Genomic DNA, 15,360 nt, shown 5'->3' on the forward strand with positions numbered 1-15,360 from the left:
ATTCAAGTTACAAGAAAGGCAATTCCAACTATGTAACATTAGGAAGAGCTTTCTGTGGTAAGAGTTGTTTCACAGTGGAATAGATGACCCCAGAAGGTGATGGACTCTCCCTCACTGGTTTTTTAAGCAGAGGTTGGATGACATTCCTTCATGGATACTTTAGTTGAGATTCCTGCATTGCATGGGGTTGTACAGTACTTAGATGCCCCTTGGGGTCTCTTCCAATTCTACAATTCTAAGAACAAGCACAGAGGTGGGCAGAAGTGTTTCAGCAGGCTCCTTCTATGCCAGCTTTTAAATGTCTGCTGAAAACTTTTATATTGACCCAGGCCGATGCAAACAGCTAAGAGTACACTCCACACATTTATGATTACTTTCGCATTATCGCCCTATACCGATAGATCTCAGGGTGATTCTCAACATATCAGGTTAATTCACAACATGGTCTACTGTTGTTCGTTTTTAATTTTTTGGCTTTAAACTTATGATTTGACCGGTTTTTTATTTTTATAAACCACTTTGATATATTTTTTTATGATAGAGGTATATAAGTATTTTCATAAATCAGATAACATTGCCCAGTGGAAAGTTGTTATCATTATACTTATTATACTTTCAGGCTGCAGAGAACAACATATTCCTTCCATCTGCCCTGCTAAGAAGCCATCTGCATCTGGTATTCCCTCAACTATTACCTAATGGCAACAATACTGTCAACTACCTAAACCTGGCTTCCTCAACCTTTGCCCTCCAGATGTTTTTGGCCTACAACTCCCATGATCCCTAGCTAGCAGGACCAGTGGTCAGGGATGATGGGAATTGTAGTCTCAAAACATCTGGAGGGCTGAGGTTGAAGAAGCCTGAACTAAACTGTTTCCATCTTAGCTGAACTGATGTATGAGTGTGTTTTCCTCCTCCCTTTTCATATCCCCCCCCCCGTGTGTCATGTCTTTTAGATTATAAGACTAAAGGCTTGGATTGCCTTAAAAGTGCTCTTCAGAACCTCCTCTTTTAGAAACACCTGCCTGGCTGTAGTAAAAGACACTAACAAGAGTGTAGGGCCAACAGCAGGAGAGCCTTCCATAGCGCAGGAATAAGCAGCTGGTAGCATTTGTGTATATACATGCACTTGCTTTATCATTTATTTAAATCATTTTAGTCTTGTTCTTTAAGGGAAAGTGATCTATGTTAAGTAACCTCTAACTTTTCTAATAATTAAACATGAACAATGCTTAGCTTACTGAGTTGAGAAGTGAGCAAAAAGATTGCAAATCTTTCTGCACCTAAAAAATGCAGTTCGGAAATTAGGCTCTTTTTATTTTTTACTGAACTCCTTACACACCTACATTTTAAACAATTCACTGAAAATAATTCACCATCTGCAATGTGAAGTGTTAGATACCGAGTCCAACATGAGCCCAAGCCACAAGGCTACATCACATTAAAGGCCCCATTAACCCACCATTCTTACTCATACTCCATAAAATTAAGACAAACCAGCAGCTGAGGTCAGTTTTCCACTTTTATTTCACACACCCTCTCTTTCACCCATCATCTTGCAGATCCCACACGCAGCTATGTGGCTATGGCAAGGTCCCACCACCAGAACCACCTAGTTCAGAAGTTTAATGCGATGATTCAGAGCAGGACCTGAATGTCTGTGACCAATTTTGGCATATACTCCACAGTAACTGAAAAAATCAAGTTCCCACTCTCTCAGACCAATGTAATCACAGGTTCCATCACCAAAGGGGGGCGGGAGAGATCACATTTGATAGTCACCAGTTGTTTCGGTGTAAATTAGTCTCTCTCAGCAGTAAAGAGCTGGTACTAAAAGGAAGTACCAGGGCCAGTGAGACTACAAAATACATTCAGTTCAAAACACCCACCTTGAAGGCGGCTTACGGGCCAGGCAAGAAAATTGCTGCCAGCAGTTAGCAGGACTCCGGAAATATTGCCCTGCTAGAGAAACACCAGCACATACTAGCTGGGATGCAGAGTCATGCCCCATAGAGGAGGAACACCCACCTCTAACCACAGTTCCTCCCCCCTTTTAATAAAAGGTGATAAAGAGGGGCTGATGGCTCTGAATAGCACTCAAAAAGAGAGAAAAGGTGTTCCCCCTACCTTCTTGATTGTTCTGACATATGTTGTCGGGCTTGTGCTGCCAGGTTGGGGGGGGGAGATATGAAAATAATCCATGTCTTTCTCTGAAAGAGCCTTTTGGAAACCAGCGTCTATACAATTCTCCCTCCCCCCTGTAAAAAATATTCCCAAATGCCCAGAATGTGGGCTTGCTTCCCCCTCTAGTAAAATCGCTTGTTTCGCTCCTGGCGTTTCTGGAAGACCACAGCTCCCACCACGGCACAAACAATGATGCCAAGCAGAGAACACAGGAGCAAGAGGAACACCTTCCAACCCGTCAAGGGCCCACTGCGGAAGTTGCCTGTCGGGTCATCCACGTTATCTAAAGGAGAGGGGGCGGGAAAGAGAAGTTGAGAGAGATTTTACAACACACATCACGCTCTCAGGCTAGACAGGAAATGGGTTAATACAATCCCTAAGAATCAGCGGTTGAAATTTGCCAGGAGCCATGCGCATTTTGCACCTGGCTATTGGCCACTTGTGACAAAGTGAAGATGCCCAGGCGCCAGAATGGCACCTGACATCTCCCATCATCTGGTGGTGCATGTCTGAGGATCCTTGGATCCTGACTGTTTTCACACACTAACAACACAACCTGCGTTGCTATATTTTATCTGCACAATCAAAATGAATTTTAAGAACCAAAAAGTCGTATTGAAAAATACGAATTTCAAGCCATCTGGCCCCAAAATGTCAACGAGGCATTCTATTTTGGTGAATGTAACCTTAGTATTAGGAGCCATTTGGTGTCTAGTTTATATACCTGAGTTTCTAACACTGCCAAAATGCACAGAGTGTGTAGGGGAAAGAGAAGAAGGCATGCCACCTGTCTCCAAATATTGCTTTGTTCCACCCTCAACTGTCTTGCATTGAGCAGGAAGGCCTGAAAGGGGGCTTCTAAGCATATTAGGCTGACTGTATTTGGAAATCTCTCTGTGATCAGCTACCCTACGTTATCAAGGTTCCTGATCACAAGAATGCTTCTAAGTATGCTCAGATAACGGTGATAAAATGACGTTCTCAGTGGTGCTGCCACAGAGGAAGACTGGTTGGCATTAACCCATGACAGGGCCTATTCAGTAGTGGCTACTAATTTCTGGAATGTCCTCCCTAGTGAGGTGAGCCATTCACAAGGAATTTGAAAACATTCCTGTGTGTCCAGGCATTTAGTGACTGAAGAATATGTACTGTTCTTGGCAACTCTGATACCATGGGATGAAATAATGTTTTTAACTGTAACTGCTTTTAGAATCCCCACCCCCAATTGTGGATATGTTTACCGCCCTGGGGAGAGAGGGTGGGATAGAAATATAATAAAATAATATGCATACCTATGCACATTTTAAAGTATTTTTTAATCAATTCCAACTTTTATTATTAATATTTTATTAAATTTCTATACCTCCCTTCATCCAAAGATCACAGGACAGTTTACAATATGAAACACAAAAATACATAAGAAACAAAGCAATAACCCCCACCTACAGTTTAAAAGGACATAGATTGGCTAATTAGCCGAAGGCCTGGGAGAAGAGGAATGTTTTTGCCTGGTTCTAAATATATTCAAGAAGGCACCAGGCGAGCCTCCCTGAGGAGAGCATCCCACAGGAGGGAAGCCACTGCAGAAAAGGCCTGTTCTCATGTTGTCACCCTCTGGACCTTTTGTGCTTCCAACATGCACCATAGCACATTTATTTACAAAATACACATTGTTTGAATGCAGGAACAGGATTACAGGTTGTCAAAATTCTGAGCTGCAGAAGAGAGCTTCTGGAGAATTATACCCAGAATTAAATTCAAGCCAGCAACATGATACAGATTTTATGCCTATCCAAGTAAACACATTTTACAACAATCCCAACTTGGGACCTTCAGATTACAAATGTTCATAACACATGAATAAATATTTACTCAGAGGATTTCACTGAATTCAGAAGGACATAAATACTAGAATGTATACCTGTCATTGCACTGGGATTCCTAAGTGCTCTCTAGTAAAAGGGATCAAGATTTTCATTTCAGTCTACTGCTTCAAGCTAAAAGCACAGCTCCATGAAAGTGCATGCTGACCATTTAGCATACCCCGAAGAGATATGGGGAGGCTTCCTCACACGACGGAGTGCTCTTCTGTTTGCTTCATGAGCATTCAAAGCAAAAGTACTAAGAACTCACCTTTTGGTGACTTGAGAAGGCTGACACTAGGCTCAATTTTTGTCCAGTCTATGTTTTCTTCCTCTGGTGGATGTTCCACCATCAGCTGAAATAACTTCATTGAGATGATGTCATGATTGTCTAGGAAACAAAGACATCAAGTTGTAATATGGTGGTACAGCTTATTTAAAATGCCATCTCTTAGAGAAAGAAGACTTTTTTTAAATAAAGAAGCTATTAATTCAGGAAGTTGACTTAAGATCCTCTAGTACTCAGTTCAATAGTACAAATGTATTGTCTTCACTTTACCAAAAAATGGCTCTACTTTACCTGTAACCAGATCTAGGCAACAGAGCCAATTCCACATTATTGGCAAGCAGCCCTTACCAGATAGATCGCCTGTACCAGCAGAAGCCCCAAAAAAGTAACCAGTGGGCAGGCGGACTCCAGCAACGTCAAAGCAATTTTTCCATTCATTTTTGTCCTCCACATCAGTCATCACCTGCAAAATAAGTGTCATCTTGGATGCCAAGAACAACCCAGCTTTCACTCTCCCAACCACATAAAAAAACCTTACAAGCACACTAGAGCTTCAAATCTGGGGAAGAGAAATTGACCATACCATACTATATTGTCTGGACAATCGGTTCTATATTTTGTATCTTGCTACCTTCCCCAAACTGGACCTCTCCAAATGTCGTGGACTACAGCTTTCATCATCCTTGACCATTGACCATGTTGACTGGGACTACCCCAACAACACCTACTGGAAGCTGCTTTGCAAACATTGTTGATTCCCATTGCATGGCTTTTCCCAAACACCCAACTAGGTGGTTGTCAGGCACTTGAAAACCACTGCACTAAGCATTTTGCAAACTCAATGCTAGGTACTTCCAAATGATTGAAAGGTGAGTTGTCAAAATTGGCCCACAGAGTTGCGGGGTAAAGATATGAATCTGGCCCACTGGGACCAAAAGGTTCCCCACCTAAGGCAACCCATGAAGAATGCATTCAACGTAGTACCCCAGCCAACTTACTGTCAGACGTCCCCGGGAGTAACGGATAGCCAAAAAAGTGTCATGGTTCCGATTACGAAGGTCAGCTGTGCAGCCTGCCAGCTCTGTCCAGCGACCATCTTTGCTATGGTCGTATGTCAGGGATCCATTGTTCACCATGGCAGAGATGTATGGAAACACACGCTGCACAATAAAAGTAGCATGGTTTTAAATCTTCTGCATGTAGCTCTTACCCCAAATACTTGTGAAGCAAACATATATGCATATGGAAGCACCACCTGTCTGTGAGACAATTCCAGACAGTTACAGTGGAACCTCGGGTTACATACCGTCCTCCTTACGAATGCTTCAGCTAATGAGCTCCGCTAACCCGGAATTAGATGCCCCTAGTTGTGAACTTATGCTGCAAACCCAGAAGTTTGTGAACGTTCTTTGGAACCCAAACGTCCGACGTAGTTTCTGATTGGCTGCAGGAGCTTCCTGCAGCCAATTGGAAACCATGCCTTGGTTTCCGAACGTTTTGGAAGTCAAACTTCCGAGGTACGACTGTGCTTGGGTTGCAAGTACAAGCAACCCTCAAAGCCAGTGTGTTTCATCACTTACCTCTGTAGCTTCATCATTTGGGTAAGTGTCCAGAAAAATGGCCAATCCATGGAAGTTATCTTTGCTGCCATAAACAGGGCCTGAGCAGGACAAAGCAAAGTATGGTGACTAGATCTGCATCTTTGCACCATTGAACAACATAATCCAGCCAGGCAGAACTCTACAGATTAATCTGTAGAGCATCATTATTTCCATACAGTTTGAAGCACTTGAATGTTGCCAGCAAACATTGTAAGAAAGGTTGTATTATTTTCAAACATTCTGCGCAAAGAATATAACTATGACGAATGTTCTCCAACTTCTCGAACAGCAGCTTTTCTACTATGGCACATGCATTATCTCCTATAGAAACATGTCAAGTAGGTAAGAATTTAGATCTAGTTGTGAAACAACAATAAAGCATTTACACACACATTCTCGAGCAACAATGAGCTGATATGTAATTAGGAACTCCCAGAAGACTATGCAGCAGTGCTCACCCAAAATTCTTAACAGCTTACTATGAAGGCCTAGTTCTCGCTGAGATGGCAAACCTGTCTGGGCTGTGCCACTACAGACTGCAGGTAGGAGCTCACATGACTGAATGTTTCTCCATTTAAAAACATCCCTCTACACAAATATATATGGGAATAGGCATAAGGCTGTAATTCCATATAATATAATAATAAAAAATATCATTGAACTCAGAAGGACTTGCTGCACATTACAATGCTATGCTAGTTTAAGCAACTTAGCTCAGAAACTATCCACTCATAACTGCATTTGGGGGCCCAGAATTCATCACAGTGGGATACCACCCTGACTATTCAACCCACTTCAGTACCTGCAGTAAGGCGCTCCCGAGTATACCACAGAGCAAAACCATCTCCATGCAGATTTTTCTTGCCAATTCCATGGATCTTGAAATGGACATGGAGCTCCCAATCCTTTAGGAAGCAGGGCTAGAAGACAGAATATAGTAGCCCTAAGCACTTTTTAGAATGATTCAAAAGTTCCTTTAACATTCCTTTCACACAAACACACACTTTGGTTATTGTTAAGTAGGCATGATCACTGCTAGTCTCATCCCACTACCACTTTTCCATGCAGAAAACACACTCACCACTCGGTTCCAGATTGAACCCTCCTTACTGCGCTCATCAGGGGTCAATCGAACGTACTGGCTGGTCAGCATTGTACTCCCCTGGAAGTCCCAGAGGGGCATTGAACTGGAGCCAACCCCTAAAACAAAGAAGATACCATGGAAACCAGAAGTTACAGACTAGGCACAAAACCACCACCTCACAAAAATGATGGGAACTGTGTTCACTTGTTCTCCCCATTCTTTGGCTACCAATCAGCAGAAACTGATTATTCATGGCAACTTGATGAACGTGACTCCATTAATTTGTAATTTATTATTTACCAGGCAACTAAGGCTTTCCTCTGGATCTGTAAGATCTGCGTATTACACAAACCACAGCCTCCAATCGACCCCCCGCCCGACCTCTCAGGGCCTTCAGATTGAAGGGGCTGTCCTGGGCACAGAAAGGTCCCGCCTGGTTATTTATGAGGGTCCTTCGAGAATGTGTGCAAAACGAATAATACTGTCTCCGCGGCCCTTTGGTTTTCCTCTCTACTTCCTGAAGTGTCAAAACCAAGTCTTCCCCTTGGCCCAACGCGACCTGAACGTTAACCAGGGGCAGTCAGGATGGAGAAAGGCTCGAGAAAGGCGGGCGAGAAGGAAGGGGCGGAAGAGTCGGGGGGCAGCAGCCCCTGCCCACCCCACGCACCCTGGTAAGGCTTGATGAGCGAGTGCTCTCTTTTCAGGTGCTCGCTGTTGCCATCTGTGAGCTCCGCAGCCCCTCGAGGCACCGACACGGCCAGGAGGAGCTGGAGGAAGAGCAGGGGCTGCAGCGCCATGGCGGCCGCCGACCCCCGCAGGCACCGCGCAGATCCACCGCCTCCCAGACCCACGACCATCCTACTCCCTCCTGCCCTTCTTCTTCCTCCTTCCGGTCGACCCTTCGCCCGGAGGTAAAAAGGAAAGGGAACCAAGGCAACCGAAACCATCGACGTCGGTAACTCTATTGTCCCCCGTCCGATCTCTGTAGGCCGGAACTCCGCCCCCCCAAGCGACTGTAGAGATAGGAAAAGTGAAGAGTGAAACGTGCTCTCCTGCTACCGCCTTCCGGGGTTCTGAGAGCGCAACGTGTCTGCGTGCGAGTGGTTGGAGCGGAGCAGATAGAAGTCGCGCCTCCTCCTCTGCTGCCCCCACCCCGGAAATTGCGGACGCTGCAAGGTTTTCGTGAACTGCTCGTTCTCAGCCTCAGCAGCACCCGCCCTCTAATCTGCAATATGGGGGTTGTTAGCAATGGACTACCTAGCAAGGTTGTTGTGAGCTGTTTCTCGGCCGACTTCTTCCCTCCGCTTCCCTCCTGGTTGAGTAAGGGAATAATAATAACACTGAATTGAGGAGTGGGTGGTTCCTGCTTAGAGCTCCAGGGCAATCCTCAGGGATGCCCCCACCTGCAGCTTCATTTCCCAGCACAGCTGTTCACGAGGGCAACCAAAGCAACTTCCAGTCCCCCAGCCCAGCGAGAAGCCGTGAAAGGGTCTTGGGAATCCCTATCACTCAATAACTCGTGTCTTCTCTAACACCTTGCTCAACTTTAAACTGGACTCTCTGTCTTTTTGGGTTGTTGTTTTTTTAGGAGAGGCCCTTTTAAGGCAGGAGGGGCTGTCCTTAAGGAAGCATTTACCGTAACATCTTTCAAACAAGACAGCTCCCCTCTCAAAGATATGTGTCAAAACTACAGGGGAGGGGGCTCGCATCTTGTCAGAATCCTAGATCTAGTCACAATCCTCTCCAAAGGAGCAAACTCTTAGAGGCTGTGGGAGCTTCGGCCCCCACAATAAAATACTTGTGGGCCCCCTGATCCTCTCAGTAACTGAATGTGGCATCTAGATCCAAAGGAATACAAGTGACTTCATCCGCAAAGTGGAGGACAGGCTGAGTCCTCCTAATTTGGTTTGCTCTTTTTTCACAACTTTGATTTGGCTAACCATCCAAACAACATTACTTTTTGCATCCGGCACTGAGCTACATGTGACTGTGCCTCTTTCGTTGTTTCAATAGGATTCTTATGTATTGCTGCATGCCACCCGAATCTCCGAGAGCTGCGAGATTCCAGGGGTTCCAGGCGCTTACCCAGGATTCGTGTTTCATTTTGGGAATGAGGCAGAATGGAGACTGTGGTGCCTTTAGGATATACAGTTTATTTACACATATATACAACCTGAGCCTACAAAGGAGGGGTTCACAGCATTAACACCCCAAAAGGGTCTTGTTTCTCCCATAGCCACAGCCTTGGAGTTTACAGACATCCAACATTGCTCTGTCTCTCTGTCTTCTCCCAGCTTGCTGCTTTACTCTCTAGCTCACATCACTGCAACTCAACTCTAAACTCTGGCTTCATCCTTTTAACTAACCACAAGCTTTGGGGGGGGGGGGTTGCCATCTCGCACAGAGCCCCTTCCTTTGTTTCCCTTAATGTCCCATCACCCAGGCTATTACCTCAGCCAGGAAGCCAGCTTGGCTTATATTTTAACACTTGCTGGATCCAAGGGATAGAAAGATCTCACATACAGTCTACTTCCTCCCCCACCAAACTCATAACAGTATGTATCTATGTACCTTTCCCTTGGGTAGTTTTGAACTGTTCTCAGTTCATTGACTTTTCAGCTAGAAGTTGATTCCACACTAGTGCTACCAAGGCATTACTTAACTACAGTCAGCTGGAAGAGCAGAAATAAAAATTATGGTTCCACACAGCACTTGACATAGTGCTATGCAGTCATACCTCGGGTTGCGATCGCTGCGGGTTGCGCGTTTTCAGGTTATAGACGCACCGAACCCAGAAGTACTGAAACGGGTTACTTCCGGGTTTCGGCACTTGCGCATGCGCAGAAGCACTAATTCATGCTTTGCACATGCGCAGAAGCGCCAAATTGCGTCATGCACGTGCGCAGACGCGGCGCTGCGGGTTGCGAAAATGCCTCCCGCACGGATCACGTTCACAACCCAAGATTCCACTGTATTGTCCATAAAAATCTGGCAAAATCCTGTTGTCTCTTCACTTTGAGGGAAGTTCCCCTGCAACTGTACCTTTAATGAATAGGTTCCTCCTTGCCCCTTTCTTTTAAAATAGCCAATTAGTTGCTTCTTGTTCTCTAGTAGCAAGGGCCCAGAGAACTGACCCTTTATTAGATCCCGTTCCTTTAAATGGCTTTAATTGATTTCCTTTTTTGCAGCCACAGCAATTTCTTCTTCTAATTATTGGTGCAATTACAATAGCAGAATAAAAAAGTAAAATGTAACGAGCTATTGCTTGGACAGCAATTAAAGCTTCTCTCCAGGAAACAAGAACTGACTAATTAAGGGCTAACAACACAATCATAATCATGTCTACAAAGAAATATGTCCTATTGAATTCAGTGTGGTTTACTTCCAGGAATTCCTTGGCCAGGAGTGAGCAACAGCAACTAGCCATTTTCAAATGAGCAAGGAGTAATCTAGTTCCACTAGTGCAGGTCAGAACTGTATTTTGAGACAAAAAATATCACTACAAACCAGGAATGGAAAAAGATGGAACACAGAAAACCCTGATGTGCAATGGGTTGGCACTAGTGGTAGATAACACCATAAAAACAGAGTTTGTTTGATGTACAATCAAAGAAAATGGCTAGTGTGGAAACAACCAGAGTCCCCCTCATTTGATCTGTGTATCCTGGTATTGAAGACAAACAAGTCCAATATAGCAGTGAGAAAGATGTCCTGGTTAACCCATCTTTTGATCCACCAATTCAGAAATTACCAGCCTAGAGGCTACAGGGCACTTCACTGAAACGAAATTGCCCCTGTTATGGCTCCACCTCTGGACAGGGTCTGATGGGAGTTCCTAAATGAGCAGGAAGATATTCAGGTTTAGGGTGTGCAATCTTTCCTCCTGCTTTCCCCTACAAAGATCTTCATGGGTAGATAAAACTTTGGCATGGTGGAGCTTTTGTTTTCCAGTCCAGAAAGTGGACAGTCCCATTTTTCTCTGTCTTTTGTAGGAGACTCAGGAATCGCACACAGTTCCACCCCACAATTTTCAGGGATTTGGGTGTATCTAGTACATTAGTAAGGTGAGCTTATCATACCAGGTTGTTTGCAGAGTCAATAGTCAGTATCTGTCCAGTGAAAATATAAGATATTTTGCTTTAAGTTTTATTTTCGTCATTTTGTGACATGATCACAATTATAGTTCCAGGATGATTTTCGAAAATCTAGCATTGCATCCCTTATTACGGTATGCTTGCAGGAGGAGATTTACTCATTAGGTCAGATATTTCAGAAAACTCAGGAAATCATTTCAGTTCAACATCCTTTCTCATCTTTGACTCTTGGGCCAGGTCCTGATGGTACCTTCTGCTATGAACTTTTGTGCACCACTAGGACTGAGGCTGTGGCCTCTGGGGATTCTGTAGATAAGAAAATCCATTCCTGTGCTCAGCATTTTCATTTTTTCCGACTTGTGATCTCGCTGCAAATCCAGTTCATCCCATCCTAGATAGATAAAAGAGAGACTGTGGTTGGCAGTACTTTCTGGGCTCTGATTCCAGCCATGAGCACCTCCCTTTCCCATTCCCTACAGAACTTCACATTATCTCACAGACACAACACAAACCTTCATACCTGAATGCCTTCACCAGATAGGGCTGAGCAAGCTTGGATTTGCCATGGCCGGTCTCGGTATGTGTGCAGGTTGAGCCCTTCAGCAATCTCTGCTGCAGGGGATGCTGTTGCTAGATCCTGCTTGTTAGCAAACACCAACAATGGGACACCCGTGAGATTCTCATCTTCCACTAGTTCGGACAACTCCTGCCAAAGATAAAAGAGAACGCAGTGGATTCTGAACAGGCTCATCGTATGAAGTTACATCAAGACCCACCCAGAGGAGGTTATATTGCTAGCTGTGGCATTCAGACACAAATTGTCATCACCTTTACCTAGAACTAGTGCTTGTAATGTACTCTGTTTCACAAAATTCCTTTTTTGAATGGTAAACCCAGAGGAGTAGGGCCTTGTCATTCAAGGGATGTGTCATAGCTGTTCCTTGTTAAATGCTATGAGCACAGGGGAGCTGCCTGATGGTGGTGGTGGTCATAATACAGTTGATGCTCCCATGATCCATACCTTCTGAACCCGCTAAGCTAAAGGAGGTAGGGAGAAGGAGATGTGAGGTTAAGACACCAAGCAAGCATTCTGAACACTGGGTTCTACTTCTAGACTCTGCTATTATTTGACAATATTTTCACCCTTCACAACACTCATTCCCAGGTGCGCAGTTCTCCACAGTCCAGATTACCAAATTCCTGCCATAGGTAGAATTATGGGATTGGAGGAGGTAAACTGTCTATCCTACCTGCCCAGTCTCCTCAAAGCGTTTCTGGTCAGCACTGTCAATAACATAGATCTGCAACGAGGAAAAGAAGGAAATCATCTACAGCCCACCATTATTCCTCTGGTCCCAGCTCCTCTTACCAGCTCCTAAAGCTTTTTGGTTCTTTTAAGGCAGCCCCAAGACATCTTTCTTTCTAAGGTATGAAATCCAAGTGGTGCCCTGCCCATCCCCCTCCACACATTGTGGCTGTGGAAGTATAATAATATAAGTAAATAAAATAACAGGCAGTTTGATGTCCTCTGATAATACCTTCTAAATTCTGCAGTCTGAGGCCGGTCAGCTGGCACTGCCTAAGAGGCCTTCCAGATTGGTGGTTCCATTGCATGTGCAACATGTCATTGATACAACAGTAGCACATGAGAGGTGGGTTTATGCTTGGGCATCCACACATCATTCCACTTTATTAGTCGTTCTGTGGTGCTTGCTCAGTGCTACCACACTATTTCCACCTGGAGATGAATGTTTGCACTATAACGGAACAAAAGTAGGGCCAAAAAAACCCACCCCAAATCCGGAACATTTGTAGCATGAAAAGTTAAAGGCTTTCAGCTATGGGACATGTATCGATTGGAAACAAAGCAGTATATCCACCCAAAAACTTTTGCAGATGTAACAGTATTGAACATGGGATTGTGTGAAGCCGTTCCCTGTCCCCATACCATGATGAACACAAGCTGTCATGAATGTACAGTGAAAAGGCTGTATGGAGGACCCTGGATATTAGGGCTTGCCTTGCCCTAGATTTGGTAACTTGTGTGGTTCCAGCAGACAAATTTCTACAAAGGCAGTTTTAGGGGCTGAGCCCCACACTCACCAGAAGGTCTGTGCTGCCCAGGTACTTCTTCCAATAGGCCCGGATCGCCCGCTGCCCTCCTATATCCCAGACATTGAGCTTGAAGCCATGAGAGTGGACACTTTTAATGTTGAATCCCTTCACAAAAGGAATCGGAAGAGGTGGGTAGGAGAGAGGCATAAGCAGGAACCGTGTGCTTCCTATGCTGAAGAATCCCCCCCCCCCCGGTTGCTCTGCTGCAAACTACACAGAATTTGCATGTGGCCCAGTTGGTGATGAGAACTCAGAAGATGGGCAACCTTTTCATCAAATATGCCCATATATTAGAAACAAAAAAGCAATTCCTCCTCCCTCGTCCCAATGCAATGTCTTAGCCGCAAGGCTTGCCTGAAAAGCTCTGAGAGAGCCAAGGTGCTATTGCTGGTGTGTCTGAGCTCCACACTGTGGGGATGAGAGAGGAGCGTAACAGCAGGGGGTTGGTTAAGGTCTTGACTGCCGATCTGTTCCATTGACTTTATGTAACTGGTTATCCAATTCCTCCTTGCCGCACACTCCATCCCAATCCCTCAGTGCTGATCTCCTTTGCCGCTGTGCTTACCTGTGTGGGGGTAATTGTGCTGACTTCTTCCGATGCCAGGCTCTTGAGCAAAGTAGTCTTTCCGGCATTGTCCAGCCCGAGGAGGACAATTCGCAACTCCTGCTCTTCAGAGCCTTTAAGCTTCTGGATGACTGAGAGAAGGCCCTAGGGCGCAAAAGCAGCATTTACTGGCTGGGATCTTTATTCTAGCTGCTGCCTCCTAGAGAGGGCCCGCCATGTTTTTAGAGCTTTCATCCTTAGACAGTCACTTGATTTTACCCACCAGCCTTCAGAGCTGACAATGGGGCCATTTTACCAGCTTCAGAGAAACATCTCAAAGTTCAGCTCTCTCAGTTTGTGATGATGGTTATGTAATGTTTTATTATGTTTTTATGTATGTTGCTCGAGAATGTGTGGGCAACCCAGTCAGATGGATGGGGAACAAATAAAATAACAACAAAAACAATTTATATACCATTCACAACAACAACAATTTATATACCATTCACGACAACAATTTGTATACCGGTACCAGTATATACTGACAGACAGCCCAATAATAAAATAGTCATCATAATAACAGTCCACTCCCCCACAGTTTCACAGGCCTTAGATTATTTACCGTAATAGCCATGTTTCGACCACCCTCATTTCCCCTGCTCCTCTCACACATGAATGGTCCCACCAGCCTCCACCATGGGCACCAGGGTTGCATTCTGCAGCTTCTGGTTACCATTCCATTTGTGTTGTGTTGAGAGGTTGAGTGCTGTTGCTCATGTAGCCAAAATGGTGCCATCCATGAACAAGAGGGAGATTATTGGCAGGAACCTCAAGGTTTACAGAAGTACCAGAAATATTTCGGTGGTGGTGATGGAGATCCCCAGAACGGCCCAGTGAGGACAGATCGTGCAGCAGGCACAGAATTCTGGCTGACTTTCAATAGGGAGGAAAAAACAGGCAACAGAGGAACAGAAGGGAATATTGCCGTGGAAGGCATGGTTGAACAGCCACAACACATGGTTGCAGCCCCCATGTTGCAGATATTAAGTGTAGATAGTAATCATGGCGGGTCTTTAGAACCAGTTCTGGGGAGCAGACTAGTAGCAAGTCCTGCCACAGAGTAGATGCTGAAAGAGTCACTCTGTGAATACTACCTCCCCCATCCCAGTATTTGTTACAGGATCAGAATTCACTCACCTTTTGCACTTCACCCATGGTCAGGCTCTCGACATCCTCTGCAGAGCCAGCCGTGGAAGCAGTCTAGGCTGCTAGCTGGGTCCTCACTGCGTGACTGACATGCCTCACTCCAGCTGGGGGAAGGAAGAGGATTAGGACTCCAGAATTAGCTTGTGTTTCTCAATTTACCCAGGGTGTTTAGTAATACCCTAGGTAAATCCCCCTACTGCCAGCTGTCGCCCTGGCTTGACCCAGTCCACTCCTGAAGTTCCAGGCGAAAGATGCCTGTCTGCCCAACCAGATTTAAACATGTAACAAGGTGCCTGAGTATTTTTGGTTAGCATCTTATCTAGCGCAGTTCAAGGTGGAAATTTCCTCTATTTGGGTGACTTGATGGTCTGACCAGGTTGC

At 45.0% G+C, this 15,360-nt stretch overlaps 2 protein-coding genes across 2 annotated transcripts; both read right to left on the reverse strand.

Moving 5' to 3' along the window:
• Positions 1 to 1,504: 1,504 nt before the first annotated feature.
• LMAN2 (lectin, mannose binding 2) lies at positions 1,505 to 7,982 on the reverse strand. The gene is made up of 8 exons (XM_035105871.2): positions 7,688 to 7,982; positions 7,018 to 7,136; positions 6,739 to 6,856; positions 5,916 to 5,995; positions 5,334 to 5,495; positions 4,684 to 4,798; positions 4,318 to 4,437; positions 1,505 to 2,467 (listed from the first exon to the last, which is right to left on the reverse strand). The coding sequence occupies exons 1-8, from the start codon at positions 7,965 to 7,967 to the stop codon at positions 2,307 to 2,309; spliced, it is 1,155 nt and encodes a 384-aa protein (XP_034961762.1). The 5' UTR covers positions 7,968 to 7,982; the 3' UTR covers positions 1,505 to 2,306.
• A 1,948-nt stretch (positions 7,983 to 9,930) lies between these two features.
• Positions 9,931 to 15,248, reverse strand: LOC118081557 (ADP-ribosylation factor-like protein 3). Its single transcript, XM_035108054.2, has 6 exons — positions 14,971 to 15,248; positions 13,795 to 13,938; positions 13,218 to 13,334; positions 12,365 to 12,415; positions 11,635 to 11,820; positions 9,931 to 11,505 (listed from the first exon to the last, which is right to left on the reverse strand). The coding sequence occupies exons 1-6, from the start codon at positions 14,986 to 14,988 to the stop codon at positions 11,458 to 11,460; spliced, it is 564 nt and encodes a 187-aa protein (XP_034963945.1). The 5' UTR covers positions 14,989 to 15,248; the 3' UTR covers positions 9,931 to 11,457.
• Positions 15,249 to 15,360: the final 112 nt, after the last annotated feature.

This window comes from Zootoca vivipara, chromosome 2, assembly GCF_963506605.1.
Source record: "Zootoca vivipara chromosome 2, rZooViv1.1, whole genome shotgun sequence".
Taxonomy (NCBI): domain Eukaryota; kingdom Metazoa; phylum Chordata; class Lepidosauria; order Squamata; family Lacertidae; genus Zootoca; species Zootoca vivipara.